Below are 15430 nucleotides of genomic sequence, written 5' to 3'. Positions count from 1 at the left end.
TAGCCTTAATAATGACGCTTCATTTATGTTAATGAAAATAAAAGTTTGAAATGAAGCAGCTTTGTCATAAATACAGCAGAAATATCTCTCAGTCACAAAGGTTGCGAACCACTGGGCTATTCTTATAGGATCGTTGTATACTGAATAACACCAACAAGATTTTTACACAATTACACATTTTTTTTACACTACGGCCAGAAACATACGGCAATGAGTTACGCGACGCATTTTGGAACGCAGCGTACGTTCGCGTATATTGTCTCAAACAGTGAATCACATTACACGGCAAACCCGACTGTGCAAATCAAAAAGACACACAAAACGATTTAATTATAAAAAGCAACACACCATGCAATGCCAATCATTGTGCCTTTCGAAACACACAAGCCATACACTTGTTGTCACAGCGTTTCACAATATATCATACCCGCCAGTGCTTCTTAGCGTTCACGAGCCTGCATTCTATTGGCTCTGATCTCTATCCATCATCTCAGGCGCTGATTCATGTGGTTAAAACACTAGCCCCGCCTCTCCAGAACTATGCGCTGATTGGCCAACTGGCGCGTCCGCGTTGCGCATGCAGCCAATGCGCGCGAGGCGGGTCTGGCGCTCTCTGAGGTTCCTCAGTCCGGAGCGGTAGCGCGAGCTCAGTACAACGAAGAGAACCCAAGGAGTCCACATCGCGCGACTCTAGCGAAGGGAGAGAAAGAAAGAAAGAGAGAGAGAGAGCCTGCACCTTAAAATCAGCCCTTCTATCTGGAGAGGGTCGCCGCAGCCTGGAGGGGGAACGAGGGATTTGATCTGCACCGTTATTTTTTCTTTTGTGTTTTCTTTATTTCTTTTCTGGGGGAAGGATTGTGAGCGTTTGCGTGCAAAGATGATGGTCGGGGAGATTGAGGTGAAGGAGAGACCGAGGCCGAGTCCCGACTATCTCATGCAGTTACTGAACGAGAAGAAGCTCATGACTAGTTTACCGAACCTGTGCGGGATCTTCACACACCTGGAGAGACTCTTGGACGAAGGTACGTGTGTGTAAACCCGAACCGCGAGTGTGTATGTGGTGTTTCACAACTTCAAAAACTATCTGTCTTCAGCGAAAGAGACGCTAAGCAACGGTTATGGTTTCTGTTTTAAAGTAACGTTAGACTTGCGTTTTTGGGTCTAGCTCTAAACGTTTAATCCCTTTTGGACCTTTTTTTGAGTTTTTCAAAATTTCAGAAGTATTTTCCCCCAGTCAGTTCGTGTCTGAGGGTCGCTAGCGCTGTTAGCAGTCTGCTAAATCAACAACTTTTACCAGTCGTCATATTTACTAACTTTCACTGCTTTACCGTCAGATATAAAACCTTTTAAGAGTTTACTCTTTTCCTAAATGTTTATTTTGTGTTGTAAATGACATTACTAGGCGTTTCAACGGTTCCTAACTTGTTTTTTTGGGTGTGAGTGAAGTTAGCCAAAGTTAGGAGCTGCACACAAGAAACGTCGCGTTTATTTTTCGATTGAAATTGCTTTATTATGTGTTTATTTACTCGGGAATACAAACTATTCAGATCTGTACTCCACACACAGGATTTAACAATTAAGATAGCTGTTTGTTTGCAGATTAAGGTATTTTCCCTTGAGGCATTCAGTTGAGTTTTGCATGAATGCGCCCTGTGGAGAGTGAGAGAGACACGCACAAGTGCCTTTACACGTCTGTGTCAATAGTACAACATTATTTCACATATCTTTAACGTACACAGCTTAATTTATACCATGCAACCTGTGAAGGAGAAAGAGTGTCTGTGGCTGTGATATGCAGCAGGTTTCTCTCAATACAGCTTGTGTATCTGCACCGTCACTGATTTTTCTTCACACATGATGTGCGTTTATTTACACGCGCTGTTTGTCTGAAATGCATGTAACTTAGTTTATAGTCAGGCTATATCTCCTTCTGTTCCGATCCAGAGAGGTTTGAATTACCCCTCACACACACATGCACACTATCAATCTGTATTAATTTCATGAAGTGCACGAAAGCTGGTGCTTTTGACATGCAAACACGCGGCTGTTTTTCTTGTAACAAAGAGGGACGAGCAACCGCAAAATCTGCCGAAATGTTATCCAATATCAGCTTTGTTTGCGCTCGTATTCTCTCAACGTGTTGCTAAATCACCCTGTGCGTCACCGGATAAACTAGTTTGGTTTGACTGATCACAACTCCACATTCCAACACACAACCCCAGAAACCACACTTTAGATTGGGGCTTTTGGGTTTGGTTTTGACTTTGTCCAGACGCACAACTGAACTTCTGCCGAGTTAACGACTGGACTTGTTTTTTTTCTTTATTATTATATTCAATATTAATTTTCAATTTTTGTCTGTTTGTTTTTGTTTTATTATAGGCGAAAACGCGTTTTAAAGGGATAATTGTTGCAAAAACAAATTCTGCCATTTGTTCAAGAATATTTTGTTTTGAATAATGAAAATAAAACACATTTTTCAAATTATGCTCTTGTGTTTCACATAAGCAAGTCTAGAATAGTTTTGGAATGTCATGAGAGTAAGAAAATGTTAGAATTTAAATTTTTGAAAGAACGATTTCTTTAATATCTTAGTTTTAGTATGTAGACACTGAGCTACCAAACTATTGGAGTTCTTTCATCTACAATAGGACTTTTTCCCTTCTCTATGTACGTAAATGGCACAGATGTGTTTCTTTAAGTCGTCGTCGTCTTGGTCCTTTAGTGTCTCCATGAGAGAATTCTCATGAAGCTGTGTGCTCTAACACCAAACGGTGAGGTGTTAGTTCCTCCTCCAGTGAATACAGCCTCATGTTTGTGTATCTGGACTCATTCTGCTCTGTTTACCTGAACTTTGCTCTCCTCTTTCTGTAATCTGTTCACCTCAATCCACTCAAAAATGAGCTGAAACCGCAGAGGACAACTTCATCGTTCCTTTTTTTTTCTCCTCTGGCACACAGTTCTTTGAACACACACATGGATTGGACAAGGTGTAAAATCTCTGCTGTGCTCAGCTGAATTTGCATATTGATTTGGCATTGCAAATGAGCTGCTCAGGGTGATGTGGGCCAGTCGTGTATTTGTAACGGTAAATACTCATAGACTTAATAGTAGGGAGGGAAATTTGTACAGCTACACACAGCGTCTGTTATCTCTCCTGACCTCTGCTTTACATCAGGTTGATATGGGTTTTTAAATGCCTGATACTGATGTCTAGACAGCAGGGTGATATAATGCCATTTTAAACATGTAGGCCTATATTTAATGAATATTATTTATGAATATCCAAACAATGTTTGAGGATGGAAAATGCGCAATATTAATTTGCAAAGCTGGTGATAGATTGTGGAACTGAACAATTTTTTCTGTTAATCGTACAACGTTATTGATGTGAATAATCACAAAATGGACAAATTTGCTCATGTGTTGGTCTGTCACAAGTTTTAGAAAGGGCGTGTGCTCCATATTTTCTGTGTATTGCACTGATCTAAGATGAGCGAGAGAGAATCCAGATCAGTTGAAAAAGGCATTAGCAGAGATTGAGCTGAGAAGGTTAGACAGATGATAGTATTTTAGGTATTTCATTAAGCATGACTCTTATTATTGTGGCGTGTTCAATGCATAAATAAAGCACAGACTTGAAAGCGTTTCAACGCAGCTTCTGCTGGATGAAAGAGACGGTGTGTGGAGGTTTGGAGGTGAAATGTGGGAAGTTCTCTCAGTTGTCGTCTTGTAAGAGTTCTCATGACAGCTGTGCACAAATGCTCATAACTCGAATGGATTGTGTGTGTTTGCAGCTGTTGTCATGGCAAAGGAAAACCAACACCCTTGCGTCTCCCTCGTCGCCCTGTCTGTTCCCTGCACAAGACAACTGCTCTCCCTCCCTCTCCCCGCAACGTTCGAGTGTGTGTGTGTCAGGCTGACGAGAGAAAGACAGGTTTGCTACGTGCTTGTGATCTTCAGAGGTGACCCTGCGGGTGTTTTTAGAGCTGTCTTTGATAAGTCAGTGGCAGCTGAGTCCAGTGCCAGAGCTCAATGCAGGCGGTGTTCAGAAATGGACACAGCGATGGAAGGAATGAGTCAAGGTTAAAGATCTTGATTTCTCACGGTCATACAGGTTGTTAGGAAATTATTCTGTCTTGAAATGGTTTGTGTTTTCTGTGGCTCTGAAAAATGTGCTGAATTTTCAGCAGCCATTACTCCAGTCTTTATTGTCACACAATCCTTCAGAAATCATTCAGATATGAATGAATATAAAGTTTAAAAGAACAACATTTAAAATAAAAATCTTTTGTAACATTATAGATGTCTTTACTGTTACTTTAGTCAATTTAATGCATCCTTGAATAAATGAGTATTCATTTTTCAACAACTAAAAATATCTTACTAACCTAATTTTTTTTTCATTAGTGTAGCTGAAATTATTATACAGTCCTCTAGAATAAATATAAATCTTGATTCTGATTGGTCAGTGTATAAGCTGTACTAGTACCAATTCCCCACTTCATTGATGATCAAGAAGTGATTTCTTCATTAAATTCAGTACATTTAGATGCAGCATTCGTATTTGAGGTCATTCCAGGTGCTAACAGGAAGTGGTTCTTACAGGCTGGGACCCGTGGGACCCCTTACTGCATCTACTTTAATTAGCTAGCTAGATCCATTAGCTCAGGTACTCGGCTCGCGCCCGGGTTCAGTGGAGTGAGTGTGCAGATAATTTTATTCTCTCTATCTTTGTTTCTCTCTCTTTTTCTGTGTCCTGCTGGGCGGTGATAAATTGGATAGCAGGAAGAGGTTGACAGGGTTAGCACAGGGAACAGAGGAGCCTCGCACATTTTCTCTCCCCACCCCCCACTGTGGTGGTGTGTGTTTGTGGACTGGCCCTTGACTTGGCCCTTGTGTGGCCCCTGATAAAGTCATGTCTGTGTGCGTCAGGCTGTGCCCCTTTATCAGGGGGGTTTCTCTCAAGAGCGCAGGGGTTTCTTATCAGACTCTGCCCTGCCAGCACCGCTGTCCGCCTGACACCGCACAGACACAGCACACACTTTTCAAAAATTTTCCATCCGCGTACACAGAATTTATTTTGTTGGAACAGTTTTGGCTCTCATTGAACCAGATCACAAGTTTTCTTTCAGCTAACTTAGCTGAGAGCGTGATGGGTTGAAGCTGATGCAATGACTCAGACACGGTCACTAACTTCCTAACTACACTCACGCTCATGTGCTTCCTGTAGGAGAACAGCAGGGCTTTCATGGGCCAGCTCGCACAGGAACAGGCTGATTCAGTGTTTTTGGAAGGGGAGGAGTCCTTTTCATAAGAACTGAAAAGTAAAAAGTAATTCTTTATTGCATGTGTGTCTGCAGTTTTACTGTGGTTAAGAATCTGTCCAGGAGCGGTTGGTGTGTATCCTCTCTCTTTCTCTCACTCATTCCGGAGCGGGGGAAGGGCCTCACCCTTTCACATTCCACAACTGCCTGAAATATCTCCACACCGCTTCACACACTCTTCTTTCATGCCATTTCTGCACTGTTTTTCTCTGTTTTACAACCAGCAGCTTGGAGACACTGTGTTTGCCTTTGCATTTTCCTTGAGTTCTCGGACTCTCTAATTGAACAACAGCGGAATTGTTTGGCTAAATCAGACAGTAGTATTCCTCAGCGCTCATCTACACATTTATGCAATTGAATCCATCTAATGTTTGTTCTGTGTCTTTAAATGCTTTAATTAGGCGTAATTGTGATCACGCTTATTTCTTACGGGCTAGAAAATGGTCCTTGAATTGATCTACGTGGACTGTGGCCTCGGCCAAAGGTGGTTCTGTTTGATTGTCTCACCCTGTGATTTCAACTATTCATCTCCAATTTGCTCTCAGCAGCAGATAGGCAACACGGCAGGCTTTATTTCACTGCAGAAATTGGAGTCTCCAAACCAATGTGTTGATTCCCCCATCCCCCCCGCCCCTGTCTGTTTTGAGTGTTGCCTAATAGAGGGCCAATCAGAGTGAACCATGCACCAGACCTCATGGGAGAAAGCAGATGTCATTGTGATATAAGTGGGTTATTTGTCTGTCTTTACAGCAAATGTTGTCAGACCGATTCCATTCAAAATGTCATCAGTAGTTCCTGTTTTGTTATAATTCTTATTTGTTAATATAATATTCCTCTCTCTCACATACACACACACACACACACACACACACACACACACACACACACACACACACATGAAGTGTTCTTGCAATTCACTCTGTCAATATTTGTATTTATTTATGGTTATGTACTAGGGGTGTAACGGGACATGTATTCATCCCGAACCGTTTTGGTACGGGTCTTTTGGTTCGGTATGCATGTGTACCGAATGAATAGTTTATTTATTTTTTTATTTTTATTTTTTTTCTCTCTCAGGAAATTCTAATAATAAATGACATTTTGACAGTATTTAATGTGGCATGACAGATCGCTGTATAAACGCCTTGGAGAGCCGCTTCTGGGATGGTTCAGAAACGTGCTGGTATAAACCCAACACAAGTATTGACTCGAGCGGCTGCGATCAGCTCCTCTTCCTGCATTTGAGCCGTGAAGCGCCGCAGACTTGTGCAGAGCGCGAGTAAACACGATAATTCCTTCCTCTGTACTACTAGTTTTAACGCTAATAAACATGACTGAACATCTCATGCCTCATGTAATTACTCAGTGTTTCAACCACGGAAAGACATCAACAAAACAGCATGGAAATAATTGTCACATAGCATTTAATTTACCTCAGCAAGTCATCAGTGTCCACAGCTCGTTAGTTCACTAAAGAAATGAAGTCTAGAGAGGAGCATTTCGCGAATTATTACACCATATACTCATATTTTATGAAACCTGTTAGTCTTAATTATTTAATGTAGGTTGTTTAAATTAATCTGTTATGAAACATGCTATGACAGCCAATGTGTAATTGAATATATATAACAAATAGCCTAGAAATTTAAATTTATGTTTGAATACAATTATAATTTTTTTTAAAAAGTTGAGTGTTGATCATTTATTTAAAAATAAATAGTAATTAAATTTAAGTTTGGGTTAAGTTGTTAGGCCTAATTGTAACCTTATAATGTAAAAGGGCTCCCTATAGTTAAGTGTAAGCTGAGGTAGACTTTTATCACTAAGAAAATTTAAACTATAACTGAATGTATTTAAAGAAAGCAACTTGTTCAGTAAACCACTGCTGTACCGAAATCATCCGAACTGTGACGAAGTGAACCGAGGTACGTACCGAACTGTCATATTTGTGTACCGTTACACCCCTATTATGTACACATTAGGGATGCACAATATATCTGTGCCATATCATGAATGACCAGTATTAGTGCATTTTTAAATTGAGTGTTAAATGTTTAATTGTGGATGCTCATTTCTGCAAACAAAACATTTAAAAATTTACTTTATTAGTTATATTTTAATATCTATTTTTACATCATAATTCATATTTCTTCAGTATTTTAATGTGAAGTTCAGAAGAACAGCAATTATTTGGAATGGATTTTTTTGTAACAATATGTCTTTACTTTCACTTTTCATAAATATAGTATTCATTTCTTTGAAAAACAATTCTGGCCCACACATTTAATAACAATTCCGTGTTTTAGCTTTGAACGATTACATAAACGCACTTATATGCGTCAGAATCCCCATCTTTGCAAGTATCCTCATAAACACAGCGATTTAGGTCTTAAGAGAGAGGAAACGGCTGAAAGAGAAAACGCATATGTAAAAGTATATTGGATCCGGACTTCGGTCTTAAAGGGGAAGCTGTCCAATATTCGTTCTGTCTGCCATTCATATTAATCATAGCACATTGCTAGAAAATCTCTCACTGCTCTTGACTAAATCACTTTTGTAACTTTAAGAAGTAAAAAAAATAATAATAATGATATATTTATATATATTTTTAGAATCTATACATAATACGCGTGTTAATTATATCTATCGTAGATATAATTAACACGGTGAAGACTAATTAATTTACACAATGTATGTATCGCTTATTTATTGTAGTTTTTTTGTCCTATTGCTTGCAATTAGTTTCTTATCCTTATTTCATCATTGACTGTTTATTTATCTTCAGTGAGCTAGAGTTTTTGTTTTTGTCTCTATTTAGGCTTGTATTAGTTTGATATTGACATTGGCGACAAGGATTATGAATATTCTATGGTATCAAAGATTTTAATATCATAACCTTTTAAAAGAAAACAAATTACTATCTTGATATATCGTTATCGTGATATAAAATTAATCATATCGTTTTGTAAGATTTTGGTCATATCGCCCACCCCTAATTTATACCTGTTTTATGTTTGACAACAGAAAATATGGAAATGTGAACGGCTTTATTGGGCATTCAGTTGTATTACAGTATGTGACAGTTCATAGAGTAGAACAGAAGTACCAAAACTTGTCTGAATGCAAACTTGACGCAGTGACGTCATAAATATGCTAATTAGTGTTGTCACCTGCCGCCACAAGTGTCACAAAATCCTGTGGGAAACACTGAAATTGATTGTGTTTTACAAACTGCATTGCGGATGAGATTGTTATTATACAGCATATTCATGTTTATTGTGGACAAACTGCTTGTCATTAGGACACTGTAATTTCTCTGAACACACAGTAGCGTTCCAAAAAACCTTCTTCAGTTTCTACGTGTTCAAAACAACACATCAACATTGTGAAACCAAGACCAATATTCTAGAACAACCATTGATTATTTCTAGAGCACTTAACAACCGATAGGAACAGTTGTTTCACTCTGGGCAGATGACTGTGTGTGGGTGTGTAAGCTTTTGTAATTTTGTGTGTGTTCTAAAGGCTATACTAAAAGACTATTAACTGAAGCTTAGTCACCTGTTGTAATTTTAACATTCCACTGCAGCCAACTGTGTGTGTGAGAGAGAGGGAGAGTGGAAGAGAGATTTGTTTCTCTGTGGATGTTATATCGGCCTCCATCAATCCCGCTGTCAAACACAACAGAGAAGCCATCGCCATCCCTTTGCGCTACACAAAGATTTGTCTTTGTCTGCTACCGCCTTGTTATGCAGCTGCATTTGTGCTCAATTAGCTCTTAAATGTGTCAAAAACAAAAGCGCATCATGGGAGAGGAAGACCATGTCACGACTGTGCTTTGTGAGAAGGCTTAGTGCGCTAGTGGGGTCAACAGATTGATTGTGTGCACAGAGAGAGCGATGGCAGGGTCAAACAGAACCGGGTGGCAGAAAAGAGAGGGAAAGACACAGAAAGACAAATAGTATGTGTTGTGAATGAGGTCAGCCTGCATGGAGGGGGTGGGTGAGTGTCTGTGTGGTTTCACAGGGTGTCTGCGCTTGGACAACGAAGCATTGTGTGTTCAACATTACCCTCTCACACAAACATGACATCACCGCTCTGGCATACGGGATGTGACCTCGGTTACAGCTTCCTGTTTGAGAGTTTTGCACCACCGGTGTGACCAGCACAAAGCTGATTGTGTGAGGCTTTGCATTCTTTCACTCTTTAAACGTTCAGCAATCCTCACAACAGTAGCCACACAGAGAATTGATAGTGACCATAAATGTATTTGGCTTTATGACTGAAGTAATTTAGATAAGATATATATATATGCCTATGTGTAAGCGTTCTCTCTGTTAAAGGAAGCCATAAACGCATTCTACACACGTATGCAGCTGCAGATGCACGCTGTGCCATGCTGTGTATATAGATAACCTGTGTTTTTATTGTAACATGGTGGCAACAAACCACAGACCTTCAGGTGACTGTGCTTACAAATAGATGTTATTCAGGTAGCTCGGCAAGATTCTCTTTAAACTGTTGTTATTGTTGGGGTTTTCAGACACATATCTGACGTTGTGATGGCTTTGGTGGAAAATTTTATGTAAATTGTGGGGTGAAAACTTTTGAACAAGATGATGTCCAAATTTTTCTTATTTTGTTGAAATATCATATTTTTCCATTTAGTACTGCCCTTCTGACGCGACAGAAGATACTTGCATGTTTCCTGGAAGACAAATGAAGTACAATTTACCTTGATCTTCAAATTCAAAAAGTTTTCACCCCCGGCTCTTAATGCATCGTGTTTCCTTCAGGAACATCAGTGAATGTTTGAACCTTTTTTAATTGTTGTTTGAGTCCCTCAATCATCCTCAGCGTGAAAAGGTGGATCTCAAAATCATACAGTTACTACTGGAAAGGGTTAAAATATGCAAAAGATGCTGGAAAACTGAAGATTCTGCAGGACCTGGAGGATTTTTCTGAAGAACAGTGCTCAGTTTAACTGTTCAGAACAAACAAGGGACTCATGAACAACCATCACAAAACAAAAAAACAGTCGTAGATCATCCAGGTAACCACACACAGTATTAAGAACCAAGGGTTCCCAAACTTTTGAATGTGGTTATTTTAATAATTTCAGCAATTTGTTTGTCTTGTGGACTATATGTAAACATCTTTTATGGAAAATATCTTACTCAGGACAGTACTAAATAAAAAATAACATGCATTTTGTATGATCTCTCTTATTTTGGTAAAATTATCCACATTTTCACAGATTCTGCAAGGGGTTCCCAAACTTTCGATCCCCACTGTATATAGAAAAGGCAACATGTCAAACCTGTGATCAAAGACTACAGGTTTTAGCCTAGTATTATAGGAATCTTTTGGGATTTTCAAAATTTGTCTCAGATGACCAAATGTTGGCCTAAATCGCACAGTGTGAGCCGGGCTTAACTTGATCATAAAGAGTTGCAGAGAATGTTTTGAACTAAAGTCAGTGTATTTCCACTTTCACAGGCAAATCCCTACCAGGTGTCTCTAGCTTCCATTTCCTTTCTCTTTCTGTCTCCCTATTTTATCACTTTCCCTCTTTCTTTCTGTGCCAGAGGGCTGCAGCTCCTCTCTTTAACTAAAGACTGTTGCTCACATTTAAAGTCTATAGCAGGGTCTGTCTGTTTGCATTAGTCAAGATTCTCACGAGCATGCTGCTTTTAGTATGTTACACTTTCCTTCCATTCTCTCTGTATCTTTCTGTTCCTGTCCTTAAGACCATCAGCTGAAAGCTTGCGCTGGACTGAACTCATCGTGACACATGCGGAGTCACAACATTACGAATCTGTTTTTTTCCCTGTGCGTTTTTTCGCCGTGTGTATGAATGTGTGTGAAGAACATCTTAATGGTGTCCATCTATTGCTGGAGTTTCAATCAGTTTACATTTCTTTCCAACTCTCTCTCACACACATGCACAGCATTTCTGTAAATATTTGTTTTTATCTTAGTTGCCGTAGGCACCGTCATTTTAATTACAGAACCTCCAGGTAGCGCTGCTCTCTAATTGGTCCTTGGATTTTGAAGCAGAGTTTCACTTTAGAATGCCATTGAACTGGTTTTGCACATCTGCTGATCTGTACTGCATGGCTGGAAAGTTCCTTGATAAATATCTACCTTATCGTTCCTGGTACAGGTTTCGTCTTGTGACATCGGAGGCACGCACGGGATACCTAAATATTAGATTGAACAATCAAAGGGCCGGAGTGAAAAACATTCTATAATATACTCCTGTCTCGCTCTTTAATTTAAAGAAATTTGTTTAACCTGTCTCCAAGACTAGCAGACAGTCTCCTTCCTCTCGCACACGGTCATGCTCAGGCTTGTCTGGGAGCTTCTGTTGTTGTGGTGCTGTTACCCAGAGTGCTTTGCTGTCATTACTACTCCTGTGAAGGATGGCACTTTGTGTTGTCTGCCATCCTGTGTCCCCAGGCATCTCTTATGAGATCACTTGCATAGTGAAACTAGCACCTTGAGATCTCACTCTCTCTCTCTTCTCTCTCGTTCACTGGTGTAAATGGTCCTTGTCATTGGCTGCCCTCATTTCCTGCTAATTAAAAGCAGAGGAATGCAGCCCTGCCACTCCATCTCGCACTGTTAGAGGACAGGAAAAAAGAAGGGATGATGAAAAGGAAGAGTTCAATGCAGATGCACAAGCTGGCGGTTTTTGCCATGGCTAGCTTTTGACCACCACCGCATCAGGGCCCAAACCACAGAATCAGATCAGTTCTGCTCTTCTTCACACCACTGGTGATTAGTACTAATATTGGTATTTTCAACACCACAGTGAGTTATTTAAAGAAAACTTTGAATGAGTTCAGGTTTAAATGGAAAAGGGAACAAAGAGGCTCATTTTGTTCTTGTTTGTTTTTGGTTTGTCATACTAAGCAAGTTTGTTAACATGTTTCAGGAGGATAAGGGAGGTGTCCTGTCCAGGAGGAAGGAGGTGTTTGGTTATCTACTCTTAGCACATTTACTGACTGGTTCCTTCCTTCCTGCTTGAGCATGCAGTTCTTCCTGTCATTGTTTAGCAAGTTTACTGCCTTTTCTGTGTGTGTGCATATGTGTGACGGGGGAGCAATGAAGGCATTCCTGAGGAATCAATTAATAGATAATTAACTTAATCTTCATACTAGTCTTTAATAAAAGCCATGATATAAGTGTATATTTTTTCCATGTAACTTTTTATTGATGCAGTTCATGTCATACTGATCTCACAGGATCTTCTTTTCTGAACAGTCACATGCTCTCAGGAAGTCTTGAGCACTCAGTTGATGGCCTGTTAAAACATGAATGGCTTTCCTTTCTGCACCAGTTCAGCATCCTCCGTTTGCTTCCTGTTATTCCTCCAATCCGCATCCTGCTGAAGCTCCTTTGTAAGAGTATGTGTGTGTGCTTGCACAGATGGAGTACAGTCAACAAGTCATATGGCAAATTAAGTGAATTATCTGTAAATTTGTAAATAGTATAATCAGTTTTTCTTATCTCTACTACATCCTGTTTAATTCCAGAAACATCTGTTCTGCCTCTGTGTGTGTGTGTGAGAGAGAGAGATAACAAAGTCCTTGAAACATCTTGGTCTGCCTGCTCGTCCGGGTTTACTTGCAGTTCTTGGGGAGTTTAGTTGTGATTTAGTAGGTTAGCTGTAGTTTTTGCCGATTTTTAAGATCTTTATGATCTAACTGTGTAACTGTTTCAGGTTGTAGTAGAGATAATAACCCCATATTTTATCTAAACTACAAGAAAAAAAAAAGAGAGATTTTGCATTGATTAATTAATACATTTTTCCTTTTTAACCGATTGGTGTTGAACGCAAGACTTTTATTTTGACCCTAACAAAAAGCCACAAAATTTGGGATTTTAAAATGGAAAAAAAAAAATCTAAGTAATTATTTTAGTAAAAGCAAAATCCATCCAGTAAAAATAATGCAATAGACAGACAGTGTTGTCTGTTTATTTATTTATTTGGTATTGTATCATGGTGTCTCTTCAGTCACATTTAGTTTAAACTACAAACTCACAACTCAAATATATTTATTTTGCATCAGTGATTCAACAGCAGCACTGTGGCTGAATAGTGATACAGAAAAAACACTTGTGCATTCATGTGTATTTGGCTGGATCGGACAGGCTGTCAGTTCTTTTGTTCTCCAGTGTCCCAAACTCACCTGCTTCTGAACAGACCAGCTGTGACCAGCCTCTTCTTGTGACCATAGACTTTGAAGCTGTTGGATTCCCTGTGCAGTGTATGGGTTGGGTGTATGCGTAATCTACAGGCTATGGTGAGACCCTGCGCCCTGCTGAGCAGCCATTAAACCACCGCAGTAACTGTTGTGCTCTCGTCCTGAATGATAACCCAAACCCACCCCCTCCCCAACAGCTCTACTCTATAACCCTGCACCATATCATCAAGTGTGACAAGCCTCCCTGCTAAATTTAGCTCCTCGTAATGGCTCTGCGGAAACCCAGACTGTAGCAGGACAATCTGGGAATGCGCAGAGAGATGGGAGAGATCGGAGTGTGTGTTAGGTCAGGGATCAGGTTCATTCCACTACTAATGTCCAGCTTTCTAATCTTTTAATCCTCTGTCTTTCTGATATAATATAACTCAGAAACACCTGTTGTTGTTGTTGGCAGGGGCATGTACAAATCTATGTGACCTGTTGGTTATCAGACATGTTGGTTCTCTCTGAAATTATCTTCTCATCTCTAAAATGCCTTTTCCCCTCTACCTCCTGCCCATCTGATGACATGTTGAAGTTTCTAATGCAGCTGATGTGTTTCCTCATGACCAGTGAGAACTGCAGACACACTCGGATCCATCTGTTTCTATTCAGTCTCTGGCTTAAAACGAAACGCTCCGTTTTCCCATCAAAATGCGTATCTGGGACTTGTTTGTGAGTTGTGTTCCGTGCTTTCAAATCTTAGTTAGTGAAGGTGTGTGTGTGTGTGTGTGTGTGTGTGTGTGTGTAAACTTGACTAACCAGCCTCTCATGCATTCTAGAGTGTTCAGTGATTGTGTGCTCATTTGAGAGCCCCCACCTCTGCCTTCACTACCTCTTTTCCACTGAACTGATGCTGGTGCTCATCCAGGGAATCTTTCAGCATCGGCCAGCACTTCCACTGAATTGAGCCGAGCAATTACAGTGTGACACTTTGCAGACATAACCCCGCAAATCGAGCACTGGGTGAAAGGGGCACTTGAGTGTTGGAATTCAAACCTGGATCTTGTTCACTAGCTGAAACACTAGCTGACTGTCTATGATGTTAAATGGCATTAATTGTTCACTTTAATATCTAATATAAATGCATAATGGAATAGCTCAAATAAAGAAACGAAAATGCTGTTGTAATTTACTCACTTTCAAGATGTTCCAAACCTCTGACTAATTTTCTGTATAACATAAGTAGATACTGAAAAATGGCTTCTTTTTTTTTTTTTCATTCGATTGGAAGAAAAAAGCAACCAAAACATTCTTCAAAACATCAGTCAAACAGAAAACAAAAAAATACAAAGTACAAAATGAGGCTATGTATCAGTGTTGGGTGAACCTTTTAAGATGTATTTCAATAATCCTGTTTAAACTCAGTGGAAATGTGAACCAGAGCTGTTAAATTCCTTTCAGTAAATTCTTTTCTGTAGGTTGTAGGATTCAGTGGGAGTGTTGTAGTTCGGTCTCTGGTAACTGATTACATTTGAGTTGGTGCGTGGCGGCACCAGCCATGTACGCTCTGAATGAGAGAGACAGAGATTTTTCTTCTTCTGTGTTTGACTTTTTCACCTCTCCCTTCCTCTGTCTCAGAAGCAGAGGCCTTTTTTTCTTTTCTTTTTTTTCTCCTGACAGGGAGCTGAGGTGCTGCGCAAAATAATGAATGTTTATTTATGAAATACAGCTCTAATATTTACAGAAGACGGTCTCTGTGAAAATCTGGTTCTCTGAGCAGTTTTTACTTTGGGCCTCTCGTCAAAGTATAGAAACTGCAATAAACAAAACAAATCAGTTAATTATTAGAACTTCGAGACCAGTCAATGCCCACTGACAATACTTCAGAGTTTCTTACATTTACTACTT

At 39.8% G+C, this 15430-nt stretch overlaps 1 protein-coding gene across 8 annotated transcripts in view; it reads left to right on the top strand.

Annotated features, from left to right (window-relative positions):
- Nucleotides 1-648: 648 nt before the first annotated feature.
- The window catches only part of LOC306886372 (protein quaking-A), a 122299-nt gene continuing 107517 nt past the window's right edge, over nt 649-15430 (top strand). For 7 of the 8 annotated variants that reach the window (XM_079443420.1, XM_079443416.1, XM_079443418.1 and 4 more), the window contains exon 1: nt 650-1022. In XM_079443420.1, the coding sequence (XP_079299546.1) occupies nt 878-1022 (145 nt within the window). In that variant the 5' untranslated portion in view covers nt 650-877. Of the gene's footprint in view, nt 1023-15430 lie in introns of all 8 variants that reach the window. The other variant, XM_079443413.1, reaches the window with a different exon arrangement.

The sequence above is a fragment of the Barbus barbus genome (assembly GCF_936440315.1).
Source record: "Barbus barbus genome assembly, chromosome: 20".
NCBI classification, from domain to species: Eukaryota; Metazoa; Chordata; class Actinopteri; order Cypriniformes; family Cyprinidae; genus Barbus; species Barbus barbus.
Note: the sequence above shows the minus strand (reverse complement) of the source record. Positions and strands in the feature narration are given on the sequence as shown.